General features: G+C 41.3%; 1 protein-coding gene and 1 pseudogene across 1 annotated transcript; one reads left to right on the top strand and one right to left on the bottom strand.

The window, feature by feature from the left end:
- Window positions 1–233: 233 nt before the first annotated feature.
- LOC132878869 (tripartite motif-containing protein 16-like) lies at window positions 234–2,301 on the top strand (the record flags this gene model as incomplete). Its single annotated transcript, XM_060913691.1, has 2 exons — window positions 234–354; window positions 648–2,301. Coding segments are annotated over 2 exons (648 nt in total), but the record flags the coding sequence as incomplete, so codon positions are not given.
- A 3,881-nt stretch (window positions 2,302–6,182) lies between these two features.
- On the bottom strand, window positions 6,183–13,001 carry LOC132868609 (cilia- and flagella-associated protein 206-like; annotated as a pseudogene).
- Window positions 13,002–17,332: the final 4,331 nt, after the last annotated feature.

Below are 17,332 nucleotides of genomic sequence, written 5' to 3'. Positions count from 1 at the left end.
ACATCTCTCATTTGATGGAGTGAGGAATTCTCTCTCAGATCTGAAAAAGAGACTCGAGGAATTCTGTGAGGAGGAATTCAACAAAATCCCTCCACATGGTAAGAGGAGCTGTTCCTGCTGGAGAAACACAGTGATGTTATTTCTTAGCGATGCTCCTGCTTTCTTTTCTGCAGACACTTTATTCACCCGACACTTTGAACTAAAACACTGATTTAAAATGAATAAACTGACTGGATCACTTTAAACTCTTTCCATCTTTTACACAAACTCATGTTTCTATTTTTCTCTCCACAGCTGCAGCAGTTCAGATCATTTCAGAACCAGAACCACAGAGCAGAGAAGAGTTTCTGAAATGTACATCTAACACACACACACACACACACACACACACACACACACACACACACTTCTAGGCCTGTCACGATGACAAATTTTGTTGGATGATATATTGTGTCAGAAATTATTGCGAAAAACGATATTATTGTCCTTTTGTTGTGTTCTTGAGCCCAGAGTGGGGGGAGGGGGGAGTGACAGGGTTCTACAGAGAGAAGTTTTCACTGCAACCGAACTGCTGTTTTCGTGACCACGCCCCCAGCGCGGATATTCATGTTCACATTGTTCAGTTTGTTTTTTCTCTTTTATTTTAGATTTCTGTTATCTGACTCTGGATCCCAACACAGTACATCGTGACCTCATTCTGTCTGAGAAGAACAGAGCGGTGAGAGGCAGTGGGAGAGAGCAGCGTTACTCTGATCATCCAGAGAGATTTGATTCCTGGCCTCAGGTGTTGTGTAAGGAGAGTGTGTGTGGACGCTGTTACTGGGAGGTGGAGCGGAGCGGTGATGATGTGTTCATATCAGTCTCATATAAAGACATCAGCAGGAAAGGACAGGGTGATGAGTATCTGTTTGGACTCAACAATCAGTCCTGGAGTCTGTGGTGTTTTTCTTCTTCTTCTCTCTCTTTCTATCACAACAGCATTAAGACTGATCTCAGAGTTCCATCACCCTCCAGAATAGGAGTGTATGTGGATCACAGTGCAGGAACTCTGTCCTTCTACAGCGTCTCTGACACGATGAAGCTCCTCCACAGAGTCCACACCACATTCACTCAGCCTCTATACGCTGGGTTCTGGGTTTCTGGTTCTACAGTGAGATTGTGTGATCCAGAATAAAAGTGTGTAGTGTTTTCTGTAAAATTCCTGCACGTTGCCACGTTGTTGCTCAGTCGTCTGTTTCACTAGAACACAATCCAGCTGCACAAGAACACTCATTTTAATATTTAAATTAAAACAGATGAATAATTTAAAATAATTAAAAAGGAAATGTTAAAAATTAACTGTCAGACAAGAAACTCATCAAATTTAAAAAGAAAATGATCTCATGACCTTCGCATTATAAAGTTGTGTTTGTTTCATATTAAGCAGCGTCTCATTAAATAACTAATAAACAGTAATAAAGCCAGAACAGAACAACATTTTAAACCTGTTCAGGTCACACTATATAAAAATAAAACATCACTTTTGGAATGAATTTGATTTTTCTGCTTGTGTTCTAAGATGTAAAATCCACATTCACTTTTTCAAATCTGAAGTTGTTTCTAAACCCTGAGATTTGATTGTAAAACATTGAACAATATTTAAACTCCATTAGAACATCCAGTACATGATCGGTTCAGGCTGCCGATGTCGTGTTCATCCCATATTCAGCCTGGATGATGATTGGCCCGCAGATAGAACCATATAAATCCAGGTTTATCTGTGAGTTTGGGATTTTTATTCAAATATTACAATCAAAGCTTTGCAGAATAAAAGATAAGAGCACAGGAGAATAAAGTTTCCCCCAGTGATGGAGTTTCTGTGCTGAACTCATTTTCAGACAGAAGCAAATTCAACCTTTTCCTGAGAGTTTCAGCAGCTGGATAAATATTGTTCAGTATTTTAAACTGAATTTCTTTCACTGTGGGTGAAATTGGCCGTCTAAGATAACTACAGTGTGTATTTGTTAGCGTTCCTCCATCGTCAGTTATTCTTACTTTTATTTTTTTTAAATCAGGGAATAGCTTCCATTTTAAAACATTTCTAATTCCTTTGTTATTAGATTTTATTTCACCAATTTTCAATTCAGGCAGTTTGACCGACACCTTGGAATATTCAAGGGTATTTTTTATCGTGAACCTTAAGGGAGGTGGAATAGCTCTACAAATTTGATTAAATTCTCTATAGACACATTTTAAATGAAACTTTTCTACAAATGAATTAAATTGCATTAAATGTCCATTTTCATCCTTTAGATCAGTAATATCTAAAACTTTATCATTCCATTCTTGTTGAAATAAAGTCTTCCTATTAATAGTAATGGTTCTATTATTTCACAAGGTTAAGTACGCTCACATTTGTGTACATTAAATAAATAATTTTGGTGAAATTGGGCAGCCTTGTCTGATTCCACGTAAAATCTTAAATTGAATAATTGATTGGTAATCAATCATATCCAGAATCAGTCGGACGTGGTTTTGAATATATCTTCCCTTCATGAAGGCTGATTGATATTCGTCTACAAGTTTTACAAGTCCACGCTTTAGACGGTTAGCAGATACTAAGGCAAGTAATTTATAATCATTGCATAGTAAGGTTATAGGTCTCCAATTGTCTGGCAACAAGAAGTCTTTTTTGGGTTTTGGTAGCAAGGTTATTAAGCCTGTCTTCATTGTCGGGGATAAACATCCTTTGTGAATGCATTCTAAAAATGCTCTATATAATATATATATTTTTTTAATATCTGCCCAAAAGTATTTTAAAAATTCAGATGTTAACCCATCGATTCCTGGTGATTTACCATTTTTCATTTGTTTTAATGCAATTTCAATTTCTGTTATAGTTCATTCCTCATCAAGTGTATGTTTGTTTCATCCAGTTTTTTGATGTCATCATTGATGGGATAAAATAAGACGTCACATTCTGATTTATTAAATTTAAGTTCCAATAAAAGAGCCAAATTCCATCCTGTACTCATTTCTGATCTTCTATTATATTATCATTGGTCATAAGCTTACTCATTTTTTTCTTAGCTTGTCTTTGTTTTTCAAGTCCGAAGAAATACGATGAACTTTTTTCACCCTGTTCGATCCATCCAGCTCTTGATCGAGTGGAAGCTCCATTTGCCTTTATTGTGTACATTTCGTCTAGTTGAGACTGCAGTGACTGTAATTCTGAAATGTTTTCTAAGGATAGTTGTGTGTTATTTACTAATGTATTAATTTTATCAATCAGATCCTTTTGTTCTTGTCTCCTTATCCATGAAAGTTTTTTTACCCATGCCAATTGCTATTTGTTTGACCTTGAACTTAAACCATTCCCATTTACTCCTATCAGACATGTCTAACTCTTCAACCTCCAAAATAAGAGACTTCACCTGATCATAAAATTCACCGTTCTGTAATAAGTCGTGATTAAATTTCCAGATATTAGGAAGGATCTTATGTTGCTTAGACGTGAATAGGTTTAGACTAATCGTACAATGGTCTGTGAGCGGAGAGGCTGAAATTTCACAATCTAAAATATCATTATACAGCTCACAAGAGATAAGCCAGTAATCTAGTCTCGAACACTGACCGTTTCCTGCAGCATTAAACCATGTATATTGAATACAAGTTGGGTTTGACGACCTCCAAAAATCAATTACATTCGTTGTTCATAAATTCAGTATAATGTGGCTGTAAACAGGTTGTGGATTCCTGTGAGGTATTCGATCTAACCATGAACCAGGGGCTATGTTAAAGTCTCCGCCCATTATCACTTTTTCTGAAGTATATGATGTTTTCCATTCGTTAACAAGTTTACTTCATTCCTCTGTTATGATTTTGGGTACAAATAAGGTTCATTTGGTTGTGCTTAGAACTGTGATATTGGTGAATTGCTCCTAGAGGGAACAAAAGAGTTAACCTGTTGTAATAATAGGATTAAATAGGTGCAGTTCAATAACCATTTAACCTTAAAGATAATCGTTTACAGACTGGTCTAAAACATAGAAATCAGATTAAAATTCAAAAGGAGTGAGAGAAAGAACTTTATAAATTCATCCATCTTAGGTAGATTATCTAACTGACTTGTACTTCATTTCAGTGAGACAACACAGGAAATTTGCCTGAGTAAAATTTACTCAAATTGAAGAAAATTTTACTCTGCGTCAGATAACATTTGGTCCCTCTCTAAAAAGAGTAAAAGTTACTCTTTTGGTAGAGCTGTTTTTCTAGAGTCAATTCTGCTCAATTTAGTGTTAATATTTTACTCTTTGTGGTGCTATTTGACTCAGAGTGTCTTAACATTAACTCTTGTGCCATTTTACTCAGTTCAGAGTTATAATCAACTCTATTGTGAGAAACAGTAAATTTACTCTGCCAAAATGTTCCTCACCCTTGGAGAGGTTTCTGATCAGTTAAGAGTCAAAACTGACTAACCAGAGTAACTCTTCAGAATTGCTGTTACATTGAATTTACTGACATTTTGCCACCTAATAAAATAATGGATAATAACTAACAGACTTTACTAAATAAAAATCAACAAACTGTATACCCATGACTCAGTTTATTTCCCAGGCACTTGTCTTCTTTTTCTTTTTTTTACAAATCCTCCATGACGACATGACGACAGTTACAAAAAGATGAAGAGAAGTGCACAGAAGGACTGAAAGAAATTCACCGCTCGCTGGCGTGGAGTGAATTTGTGCAACCTACGGCCTTTGCGTCGGGCCCCCCGGACGGTTACTACCGTGGATCTGCCGATTTCTGCCAAGTTTGGGCTCGTCAATGCTAGGTCGCTAGCCAACAAAACTTTCATCCTGAAGGGTTTGCTTACTTCCCGGGGACTGGATTTTCTCTGTGTGACTGAGACGTGGCTAGCTGTTGGTGAGTCCAGCGCCCTCACAGAACTTTTATCTGGGGATTGCTGCTATTTTAACTCCCCACGGACCTCGGGCTGAGGAGGAGGAATAGCGACCATTTATAAAAGTCATTATAAATGTAAGCAACTGTCTCTGTCATCCTCTTTTACCAGCTTTGAGATGAGTTTATTTGAACTGGCTCGCCCTCACACAGTGTTGTGTGCAGTGGGCTACAGACCTCCCAAATACAATCAGGACTTTATAAGTGACTTTTCTGATTTCCTGGCTGAAATTATTCCCGAGTATGACCGTGTCCTTATTGTTGGGGATTTTAATGTTCATGTGTGTTGTTCGGATAAGCCAATGGTGAAGGACTTTCTTAACCTTATTGACTCTTTTAATCTAGTACAGTCTGTTTCTGGTCCCACACGAGAATGTGGACACACACTCGATCTTGTTTTATCATATGGTTTGCCTGTTTTTAACTTGGAGATCTGTGACGCAGTGTTTTCGGACCATATGCAACGACACGGACGAGCTTAGTTCATGGTTTCACTCCTCCTGCCAAATTGTTTTGGACACTGTGGCTCCATTAAAAATTAGGCAGCCTAAAACTAAATGTGAACCCTGGCTAAATGACACTACTCGTGCTGTCAGACGCCAGTGCCGTAGAGCTGAGCGCAAGTGGAAGAGAGACAAACTGCAAGTGTCTTTTTAAATGTTAAGAGAGCGCTGGCGTAACTATCAGACAACTGTGAAAGCTGCTAAAACTAAACATTTCTCTGATATTATTCTGTCAAACTGTCATAAGCCTCGTGTTCTGTTTAAGACTGTCGACTCTGTTCTTAATGCTCCGCAGACCGTCGGTATTGAGGCTTCGCCTGCTGTTTGTGAAGACTTTCTTCACTTTTTTATTGACAAGGTTGCTGGCACTCAGGCTCTAATCTCACCTTCTGCATATGACCCTTCAGTCTTTGTCCCCTGCTCAGCTGTCCTTGATAGGTTTGAGTCTGTGACTCTGTCAGATTTACAGGACATTGTTGGTCATTTAAAGCCCTCAGGCTCTCCTAATGATGCTGTCCCCTCTCGATTATTTAAAGAGGTTTTTCCTACTGTGGGTCCATCTGTGCTTGCAGTTATTAACAGCAGTTTGTCCTCAGCTGTAGTCCCTAAAAACTTTAAACATGCAGTAGTGCAACCTTTAATTAAAAAAGCAGGTTTAGATTCTGCAGTTTTGGCTAATTATAGGCCTATTTCTAAACTGCCCTTCCTTTCAAAACTTCTCGAAAAGACAGTCTACAGTCAATTAATGTCCTTTCTGGAGGAGCACAATATTCTTGAGGTTTTCCAATCTGGTTTTAAATCACTGCACAGCACAGAATCGGCTCTTTTAAGAGTTTTTAACGATATTCTTTTAACTTGTGATTCCGGTGAATGTGCTGTTCTTGTACTTTTAGACCTAACTGCTGCATTTGACACTGTAGATCATGAGGCCATCCTTTAAAAAAAAATCAGTTTCCTGTCTACCGGGTGAGCAAAAAAATTTTCAGTCGGGAGGGAGGGATTTTTTTTTTATATGGATGGATAAGAAATCGCAATGCTGTGTTTGCTTTTTCTTTTAGTACTTTTGTATTATAAAAGCAGACACATTTAATAAAATATGACAGTTTAATCAACTGAAACTTGTACAAAAACTTTAAGTTAGCATTTTAAATGCTGACTGCAACATTTGCAAAACTTTTACAAAGGTACTTAAAATGTCCGACACACGTACTTTTTGTAGTTCTAAATCGGCCGTTAGGCCTCGTTCGGATGAAATTACACTATTAAAATGATCACTGAATGATTTGTTTTTCTGAATCTTTACTATTTTGTTGTTCGCTAGAATACCATTTTGCGATTTCACACTTAAGCAAATGTTTGAAAACTCTGGATCTACTTCCTTCATGGTGGCTGGCATTTTTTTGTGCCACACGGCGCATGCGCAGAGCTGATTCAATTCTATATTCTGCGCGAAATGCAGGGCTTTCCACAAGTGCTGGCTGCCGCCATACAGCCGACTACACAATTAAGTCCAGCCGGCTACTTTAATGACTATTATTTTTGTAGCCCACAGGCTCTAAATATTAATTTTCGATTTTAATAAAATTAAATGTTTATCTAATGGACTGACAATAATGTCAAACTGAACCGCACTCATTTAAGTTGTGATTTGTACTGATAATAACCACAAATTCCCCGCCGACTTCTTTGATCAAGGGAGAGTAGCTCATCCGTGGCCCCAACATGCGGTGTGTGTGCGCACACTCGGCGGAGGCAGTAGTGTGTCGGGGCCGTCGGAGGGAACAGAAGCAGAGATAACGCTTATTTTGTCTCCGGTAAACCAGTCTTCTCTCGTTTAATTACGTGCTGGCATCAAAAGACACCGTTGGTTGTAAATGAAACCAAACTGAGTGGTTGGAGTGTATTTTCATACACAAATGGAGAAATGTTCGCTGAGTGTTTAATTGTGTAGCCGCCACTGCAGACCGTTGTCGTTGTTAATTCATAGCATGCTCAGCTGCGTGAATGTGTCATGCACCGAAAATAAGAGATTTACAAGCCAGGAACGCCTCATGATGCAATACGCAAGAAAAGAAAGAAGATTTGCTGCCATTTTACTTTGTATTTGAGTAAAGTGAATAAATAAATGGTCTGTGGAAAATACGTTTAATCCTGGGAACTGCGTGCACAGGAGTTTATTTTGTGTTTCCTTCCGATCAATTCTGGAGAAATTCCGGCTTTATAATGGGTGTCTATGGCGTTACACTTCAGTGGAGCTCGTTAGTGTAGAGAGCTTGAAAAAGTAGCTCAAACTTTCTCATTTAAACTGTGTTTTCAGCCACAAATTTCACTCTACAGACATCATTTTCTCAAAAGTGGGAGTCACACTTGTCCTGATTCACACAATGTGTCTACCTGAGCGATAGGATTTACAGTTTTTGAATGAGAAGCCTGAAAGTAAGGAGAGGACAGGTGCACTGCCCCATTGACTCCCATTATAATCCTGACAGCGCTTTTACTACAAAATCACTTGTTTTCAACTCTCTCTATTGTCCACATTTTTTACACTAGAGACAAAAAAATTACATCAATGTGTTCATGAGAGCCTTAGCGCTCAATGTGAAAGAATTTTGTGAATAGCTCCTTTCGTTTCCATGTAAATCCCTGTTGTTCGAGGAGAGGGAACTCTGAGAAAAAGCGCTCTTTGCTTGTTATATTGTGTCTCTGCCCTGCACCTGAGCACCTTTACCAAGGCGACGAGCTCCACTCAGGGAGCAGAGGGGGCGGGGCTGCTCTCTCTCTCACACACACAGGCTCAGAGCATCGGAGCCTCATAGCCTGCAATACGTGCCCTGCAGCACTCTCACCATTTCACACAGCCTGGGAATTGTCATCTCCTTATTTGTCATGGCTGGCTAGTATGAGCCTTAGTGGAAAGCCCTGGGAATGGGTAAATGTCAAGTTCGATTTTAGATTTATGAACCCGAAAAAAATGTCGAAAAACCAGCGTTAAAAAAAAAAAAATCAACCGCACAAATGGCACTCACCCGGCCGGTGGACCGGAAACAGAACATTTTTTAATAATGGCCTTATGGTGCAGGTTCGCCTTGGAGTGCATTCAACAAAATAACGTGTTAAACTTATTTCGGGGCTTTTAGGACAGCTTGAGCATAATCTAATCATGCCAGTGTATTTCAGGTGGAGCTGCTTACAAGTTTAATGGCTTTCCGTCTCAGCTCCCACTCGTTCCACTCGTAAGATCTGACGATGTTGCTCTTCAGCAGGTGTGTGTCCGTCTGTGTGCTGCTCTCACTTTTGCTGATGGGTTTCACCAACAATTTCTCACCTGACTGCATCTGTGAAGACAAACTTTCTAAGAAACGCTGCTTTGCACTGGCTCACCGCATTGTTGTTGATTATTTTCCTGTCACTCTCAGGCTCACAGATGAGATGGACAAGGATGCGATTGCAGTTGAGCGGTTTTAATGTGCAGAGTGTGTGTGGAGTCTTCATACGCCGCGACTGATTGTGTTGGATCAGTATGTTGGTGCTGGATCAGCCATATTTGTAGGCTAAGAGCGTTCATGGGGAATGGAGTTTGTGGTGGAGATCAGCGAGTAGGTCAAGGATGTGAAGGAGAAGACGCAAGTAAGTCACACGTCCATGATACCTGAGAGTACGGAGTGACGCTGGCAAACTGCTGATGAAGCTCGAGCAGCTGGATCAGCTCCGGGGATCTCTTCGCTCTTTCCGCGATCAGTTCGATGTACTCGTCTGCATTTGAGGCGAACTGATACGCGGCCTGCTTGGAGCTGAAGCTGTAATATTTCTCCCTGTGCTTCAGGATGCCGATGTTCGGATTGCCTTTGGAAAGGAACAACAGCAGACTGAGCTTCAGAAATATGGACATCTGCCTTAAAGTGTGTCCTTTATTAATTATATTTAAAAGTCAGTTTAATTACAACCCTAATTCCAAAAAAGTTGGGACACTGTAAAACATAAATAAAAACAGAATATGACGATTTGGAAATCATGGAAACGTGTATTTCATTGAAAATAGTACAAAGACAACATATCAAATGCTGAAACTGAGAAATTTTATAGTTTTTTGAAAAATCTATGCTCATTTTGAATTTGATGTCAGCAACACATTTCAAAAAAGTTGGGACAAGGGTGTGTTTACCACTGTGTATCACCTCTACTTTTAACAAAACTCTATAAATGTTTGGGAACTGAGGAGACCAACTGCTGTAGTTTTGAAAGAGAAACGTTGTCCCATTCTTGCCTGACGTACAATTTCAGTTGCTCAAGAGTTCGGAGTCTCCATTGTCGTATTTTGCGCTTCATAATGCGCCAACTGTTTTACATGGGAGACAGATCTGGACTGCAGCAGGCCAGTTTAGCACCTGGACTCTTTTCCTACAGAGCCATGCAGTTTTAATATGTGCAGAAAGCGGTCTTGCTGAAATAAGGAAGGCCTTCCCTGAAAAAGATTTCGTCGAACACCAAAAGCAAATATGGAAACAAAGTAGGTCGAATTAATGACTGAAGAACGAGGAGCTTCAGCCAGAGATGTTTCACTTTCAGTGTTTTAATGCTGTAGTGTCACTTTACATCACAAATTTGTTTCTTTTGGGGAGCTGAATACGTCGTGGTCTAAACACTGTCTAGTTGTACGAACGCTCTTTAATATTCGGACTCTAAAAAAAGCAGAGTGTAAAACTGGAGAAAGAAAAGCTTCACTATGAACCTGGGAGCAAGAGGCTGTTCTTCTCGATAAGACTGTATTCACACACACCCTATACTGCAGGAAGAGCTGCTCAAAGTTCGCCGTGGTCTCGGGCAGAATCCACTCGGACGATTTCATCTCCTCTGGATCAAGCCGCTCCTCTGAAAAAGAGAAAATGAGCGCCACGCTACACACTACACATGATGAGTGATAATGTAGAAATGAAATGCACTCACTCAAAGACTTAAAGCTGTAATGCTCAAGTTTTTTCCGACGTCTTCAGGCCAGAGGAGTTTACGCTACACTTCTTGGACATAACAAGCTGCCCACTGACAAGATGCTGTTCTGTAATGAATAAAAAGCTCGTGATGTCAGAATGTAACTGAGCTCTCAGCAGCTCTCTCTGCGTCAGATTTGACGGTTTCACCGCGGAGCATCTGATCCAACTGAACGTTCTCGAGAAGTTGCGACTGAGCCGAGAGGAACGGCCTCAGGCTGAGCGCCATGCTCCGGAGCATGTTCAACAAGACCATCTCATCCTGAAGCCCCGCCCACAGCCTGGCCAACGCTGTGAAATGAGGCTAATGGGAGGGATTTAAAATGATCAGACTGAAAATGATGCTAGCAAAGAGTTTGACAGAGGTTGGTACGGCAGTTTTGGCATGAACTGTGGCCTTCAGCACCTTCATTCTCAACATGAGGTCCATGTGAAGAGCCTCCATTTGCTTTGCACATGTGATCACATCCACCTGGTGGAGACAAACGAACTACGTTTTATTACGTTACGTGACTTTTACTCTTAACGATTATTAGCAACAGTTAGCCATAAGAACAAAATAATAACAGAAATTTAAATGTTTTCCAATAACATTTATTCTAATCATTGGCTTGAACATTTAGATGTCTCTGTAACTCACCAGTATGATTTTGAGGAAGGCTTCATGTTGGCGTACATTGGACAGGGCCTGTGTGAGCAGGTCCGTGTTTAGCTCGGCGTCAGTGTCGGATTCAGAGCGTCTCTCCAGCAGAGTGGTGTAGCGCCAAGCCAAACGTTGCATCCCTTCCAGTTCACGCTCTATATCTGTGCTGGCAGCAGGAAGAGCTTCGTTCAGGATGGCCAGCACTTCACGAGAGAGCCACGACGACCAGGATTGCACATCAACAATGTAACACAGAAGACATTACCACGATTACTTAAAAAAAAACCTTGCTCTATAAACATGTATAGTTTCTTACAAGCCTGTATTCTGTCAATATGTGTGGATTTCTGAACATTTGTTACAATAATTAAGTTAAATCCTAATTATAAATGTACAGTGTGGAACAAAAATGCATAAACCTGACCGAGTTCCTCTTAGACAAGCGGCGAGCTATTACTATTAGACATAGGACTTGAGCTCAGCCAAAACTTAACCAAACACACCAAAAAAGCAACAGGGCAAAGGATTTGTAAGGGATTAGCGGCAGGCTGCCAGGTCGCTCCATTGTGTGTAGCTGTTGATGTTGATTTTAAAAGTAACAAAGTAAATTACACTTAAGTCTGAGTGAAAAATACTGTAGCGAGCGTGCAGCATGGAAGAAGAGTCTGGAGACAGAAATCTTAGTTTCTCGGTTGTTAGCCTGTAGCTCTCGATAGATAGCACCGGCTTGACTGCTTTATTAGCATTCGCTAACACTACTGATGAATGTTACACTGGCTGGAAGGTGACTTCACTGCTGCGCCGACTCACAGTTAAGCTCGCGTTGGCCTTCGAGAAGGCTGAGGGTGATAAATTTTTAGTCCCTCCAACTATAAATCAAAATTTGATTGGTTAATTAATTCATCTGTCACTTCCTACATAAACATACACTGCCATGGCCTTCTGTCCCGGCAATGAAGTCCTAACCAATGAGTGAGCAGGTCTGAACTCTTCTCAGCCTAGACACAACAAGCAAAATCTCATTGGAGAACTTGATTTTAATGTTTTCAGGACAGTAACCCTTTCACTTCTGAAGCAAATTTGATAGAAAATGAGGCCGAATTAGAATTAAGAGGGAATAATTATAATGAAATTATGAAAGAAATTAAACATAATATTTGAAATGCTGATACGTTTAGGCTTCTCTGAACGCCGAGAAGGCCCTGATGGTTCCCTTCTGTCTTACACTACAGCAATTTATTGACGATTACATCAATAAATGTCTTACAGAAGAATTCGCCATACTTTCCATCCATTTCTATTTACATTTTTGAACTTGTGGGGAAACAAGTGAGTTCCTGTTCTCACTCACATTCCTGCCTTTGCGGTTAATGAACGTCAAAAAACATCATCGTAAACTCTTCTGTCCTGAAGATGAGTGAAGGTTAAATAAACATCTCCTTACCTTCGAGAACCGTTCAATGATTTTCCATTCGGTTTACGTGGAGCGTCTCATTATTTAACAGAATGTTAATGTACCAAAACGAGCATGTTAACGTAAATCTGCATGACTGTCAGAGCTGCTGTTATAAAATGAATCACGATGGTGAGCGTTTATCAAAACACGAGGTGAGATGCACTCAGGTCCTCGATGCTCTCTCCTCCTTTCCCGCTGTCCTTGTTGAAGAGGCGAATCCCAGTGACGATCATGGTGAGCTCGTTCAGCTGCTGTTCTTTATCACGCCTGAGCAGAGACATGAAGGCGGCTAGCTCTGATGGAGGGAACACACTCTGCAGTGCGGCTAGAACACACACACAGACGTACCATAAGAAGAGGAAGGTCTTGTGCTACGGTGAAATGGTGGTCAGAAAAACCAATTTGGCTGCCGTTATGCAAAAAAGATAGTAAAACCATCTCTGACTATTTTCACAGTTTAGAGGCCGACGCATGGTCAAGACACCTTCAGAAAGTTGATCTTTGCGATGGGATTAGATCCTTTAATGCTAGTAAAAAAGGATTTTTTGTACGAGTTGGAAAATTATCCATCTGTTGAGTTCCCTGTTAGCATGATGAGCAAAGTATGGTGCTCCTCCACCTACAGCACTTACTCCAAGCTGAGACTCTACCACAGCTGTGTCCTCACAACTCTCCTATATGGTTCAGAATGCTGGAGGCTGACTGAGAATGATTTAACAAAGCTTTCCACGTTTCACACCAAGAGCCTCCGCTGAATTCTACACATCTTCTGGCCCAAAACCATTTCAAACAAGGACCTGCTTGAAAGGTATGGAGCCGAATCCTTGGCTACCATCCTAATGAGGAGACGCTGGAGGTGGATTGGCCACGTCATCCGCCAAGAAGCCTCCATCGTCAAGACTGCCTTACACTGGACACCAGAGGGAAAGCGAAGGAGGGGTCATCGGAAGATCACATGGCGGCGGACAGTGGAGAAAGAAATGCAGCAGATGGGAAAGTCCTGGAGCAGCATTTCAGTCATGGCGAAAGACCGGCAGAAGTGGAGGGATCACGTTACTGCCCTACATGCTACCCGGCATAATGGGCATGAGTGAGTGATGAGTTGAGTTCCCTGACATCTCAAAGTACCTGGTGCTTCAGACATCATTCAAGACAGACAAATGAATGAAAACCAGGAAGATCATGGAGACATACAACTTTTTATATGTGGCTGGGTTAAAGATCTGGGTTCAGTTGTTCAAAATACAGTTATTTCCGTTAAAATTTGAACTTCCCGTTAGTTAAAAAATCGTTTCTTGAAGCTAATTGAACCAGACCATTAGCAAACCAATTGGTTTAGCCCTAACCAACATCACACCATGTCAAAATCAATCCCACAATGCCACGCCCACCAAGTCTCCTGACTTGGGGAAAAAAACTGCTGCTTGCATAAAATCTAAGGGCAATGAGCACCTCAACGGACAATGCACGGCTTCTTCACGTAGGGCGTTCCAAATCTTTTTTTAAACAAATCAAATATATAACGGAGAGATTCTCTATCAAATCGGTACCAATGTCGAAGTTCTGCCTCATTGTATCAAAGTAGCTCGTTTGGTTCTCGTCTGAATTGTTTTGGACGGCGTGCATTAACAATCGGGAACATGCGTGTTTGCCTTTTGAGCTGTACGTATTTGGGTAAAAGATAACGGAGGCTGGGAGGTGCGTTAACTTTAACGGAGTTTTGAACAACAGTTTAACAGCAGGTTATATTTAACATCATGTTAAATAGTGATTGAACCATTGGTTAAAAGATAACCATGTTTTGAACAACCGGACCCAGGGGATCAGGACACTACAAGATAAATCCTGTATCATTTTTTCCTGGGTAAGGAGGCAGTTTCAGGCTTTTTGTACGCGTCTTTGCAATGATCGCTAGGACTCTACACGGTTTAGTATCGGGCGAAAGCAAACCATCCAACTTAATGGCCACATTATTAGGAACACTTGTGGAAAACCATGCACATACACACTGAGCATGTTAGCAGGCTAGCAGTTAGCATGTATTATTCAACTTAATGGCCACATTATTAGGAACACTTGTGGAAAACCATGCACACACACACTGAGCATGTTAGCAGGCTAGCAGTTAGCATGTATTTTTCAACTTAATGGCCACATTATTAGGAACACTTGTGGAAAACCATGCACACACACACACTGAGCATGTTAGCAGGCTAGCAGTTAGCATATATTATTCAACTTAATGGCCACATTATTAGGAACACGTGTGTCTGATTAAACACGCACATACATTTAGCATGCAAATGGCATGTGAACCGTTAGCATGTTAGCATGCCCCCAGGTATCATTTTAGTGGTGACAAATTAACTTCAGCTTAGTGGCCACTTCATTAGGAACACTTGCGTTCGGACACAGACAGACATTAATCAAGGCTGCCAAGTCTCACGCACCGAGAGTGAGACACACGCTTTTGGTCATCTTCACACGCTTTCACGTCATACTTCCGATTTCACACGCTGAAAATCTATTTTTTTTAATCTGGTCTTCAAAACACCAGGCAGTGCGTTCCCACTCCCATAGAGTAGGTGGCGGCGGCGCACCTTTCAGCTGAGATCAGAAGTGGTAGTATTCGATGCACCCATTTGAGGAAGAAGACTCCAGAACTCCATCCTCTTTGACTCCAGTCGCAGACGAAACGTTCTCTGAAGGTGTCCGAGAAGTATCCCCATCAGGTTTGTAAGTTATGCACTGCACGCGTATTTGTTGTTTATGCTGTCAAACTTGAGATAAGGTCGTCGTTTTTAGCTTAGTGTTCTTACTTTGTCTATTTATTTTTAGTGCCATGTCTAGAGAGCTAAACTGCCGTTGCTACTGCCTATTTCTCCAGCTAACATCACAGAATGGCCTTGGCCACGTTACATTTACTTTTATTTATAATGATTGACAGGGCCGCTGACAGCTTTGGCTGGGCCCGGGACAAAATGGGCCCCCCCTAACACCCCCCCGGGCCAACCCACACCCACCTCTCTTATCCCAGTCTCTACTCACTCCAACCCTTAAATGACAGGTATTCAACAACCATTCAACCGGTCAACAACCATTTCATTTTAGGATTTCAACATTTTTACAGTTTTAACATTTTAACATTTCCTTAGTCTGCAACTATTCAGGTGCGAAATGCAATGCGCCAGACTTTTGTTGTGCGTGCGTGCGTACTGTCCAGTGTGAAAAGCAGAGAAGAACACAGTGCTCGAGAAATGGCGGGATATGATTGCGGGCTAATGTGAATATTCTTAGCTTCAATCAGATATATGAAACAATGTTATTTAGCCGTTGTGGTTATGAAATGATTCAATGCCCTGTGCGTTTGATATGGTGTTCAGTGTGACTTGCTCTCCCCTCGTTTGTAACATGAATTGCGTGCCGCGCGTGCCTTGGTTGGGGTTACTTTACGGGGCTGGAAAAAGTTGGCTGTGTCTTACCTGGCTCAGCTGCCCCACTGCCTTTGCTAGTACCTGCTGCATCATCCGAATCTTTTTTAAAATATTTATGCAGTGAGCCCCTGAGTCTCTTGGTTTCTTCCTCTCTTTTTCTCTTTTCTTTTATTTTCTGTGCTCCTGACTTGTGCATGTTGGCAAATGGCATGCACGCTGATTGTCGAAGCGCTATGATCGAACGATATCGTTTTTTTCCCCTTAATGAAAGAGTCAGACCAAACCATTTTTGCATTAGGGGTGGTAGGGGGTTCTTGACGCCTTTTTCAAAGACAATAAAGGCAAAAGATCTAGAAATCATTTACTGAATGCAAATATAGCACATTTCTCCCTCAAATCAACATATTTTGAAATGAAATAAAATAATCACAACTTCATGAGAGCCCAGTTCTGGGCCCTCCCCATTCCTGGGCCCGGGACAACATACCCGTTTGTCCCCCCCGTCTGCGGGCCTGATGATTGATAAACTAGCTCTTCATTTATGCCTTTGTTTGAAGCCATGCTACAAAAATAAAGTAAGAGGCTAAATGCAAAACCTTAAAAAAAAACATTGACAGCAGGATTTGTATTATGTACAGTACATTCATTTTACATACATTGCCAGAGAGCAAGATTCAGAATAAGAAAAACGAATCCCCCAGGAAAATGCGTGTTGTTCTGACTGAGTAGGTTTATGACAAAAACATCTCATCTCATCTCATTATCTGTAGCTGCTTTATCCTGTTCTACAGGGTCGCAGGCAAGCTGGAGCCTATCCCAGCTGACTACGGGCGAAAGGCAGGGTACACCCTGGACAAGTCGCCAGGTCATCACAGGGCTGACACATAGACACAGACAACCATTCACACTCACACCTACGGTCAATTTAGAGTCACCACTTAACCTAACCTGCATGTCTTTGGACTGTGGGGGAAACCGGAGCACCCGGAGGAAACCCACGTGGACACGGGGAGAACATGCAAACTCCGCACAGAAAGGCCCTCGCCGGCCACGGGGCTCGAACCCGGACCTTCTTGCTGTGAGGCGACAGCGCTAACCACTACACCACCGTGCCACCCTGACAAAAACATGACTATTTGAATTCTTTCAGAAAGGTAAGATGTCCCGAAAGAGGAAACCAATTGCCGGACAAAAGAGGGGCATTCTTTTTTATCTTACTGACCAACCCAGCCAAAAAAGGCAAATGGACACAGAGCAGCAACAACAGATAGGGAAGACAGGACAGAGAGTACAACAGCAAAGAGAAAAGCAGAAAGAATATTTGGAGACAGCAGAGCAGGAAACAGCAGAGCAGGAAACCGCAGAGCAAG

The sequence above is a fragment of the Neoarius graeffei genome, chromosome 2, assembly GCF_027579695.1.
Source record: "Neoarius graeffei isolate fNeoGra1 chromosome 2, fNeoGra1.pri, whole genome shotgun sequence".
In the NCBI taxonomy this organism is placed as follows: Eukaryota; Metazoa; Chordata; class Actinopteri; order Siluriformes; family Ariidae; genus Neoarius; species Neoarius graeffei.
This window is presented reverse-complemented; position numbering and strand designations above follow the sequence as displayed.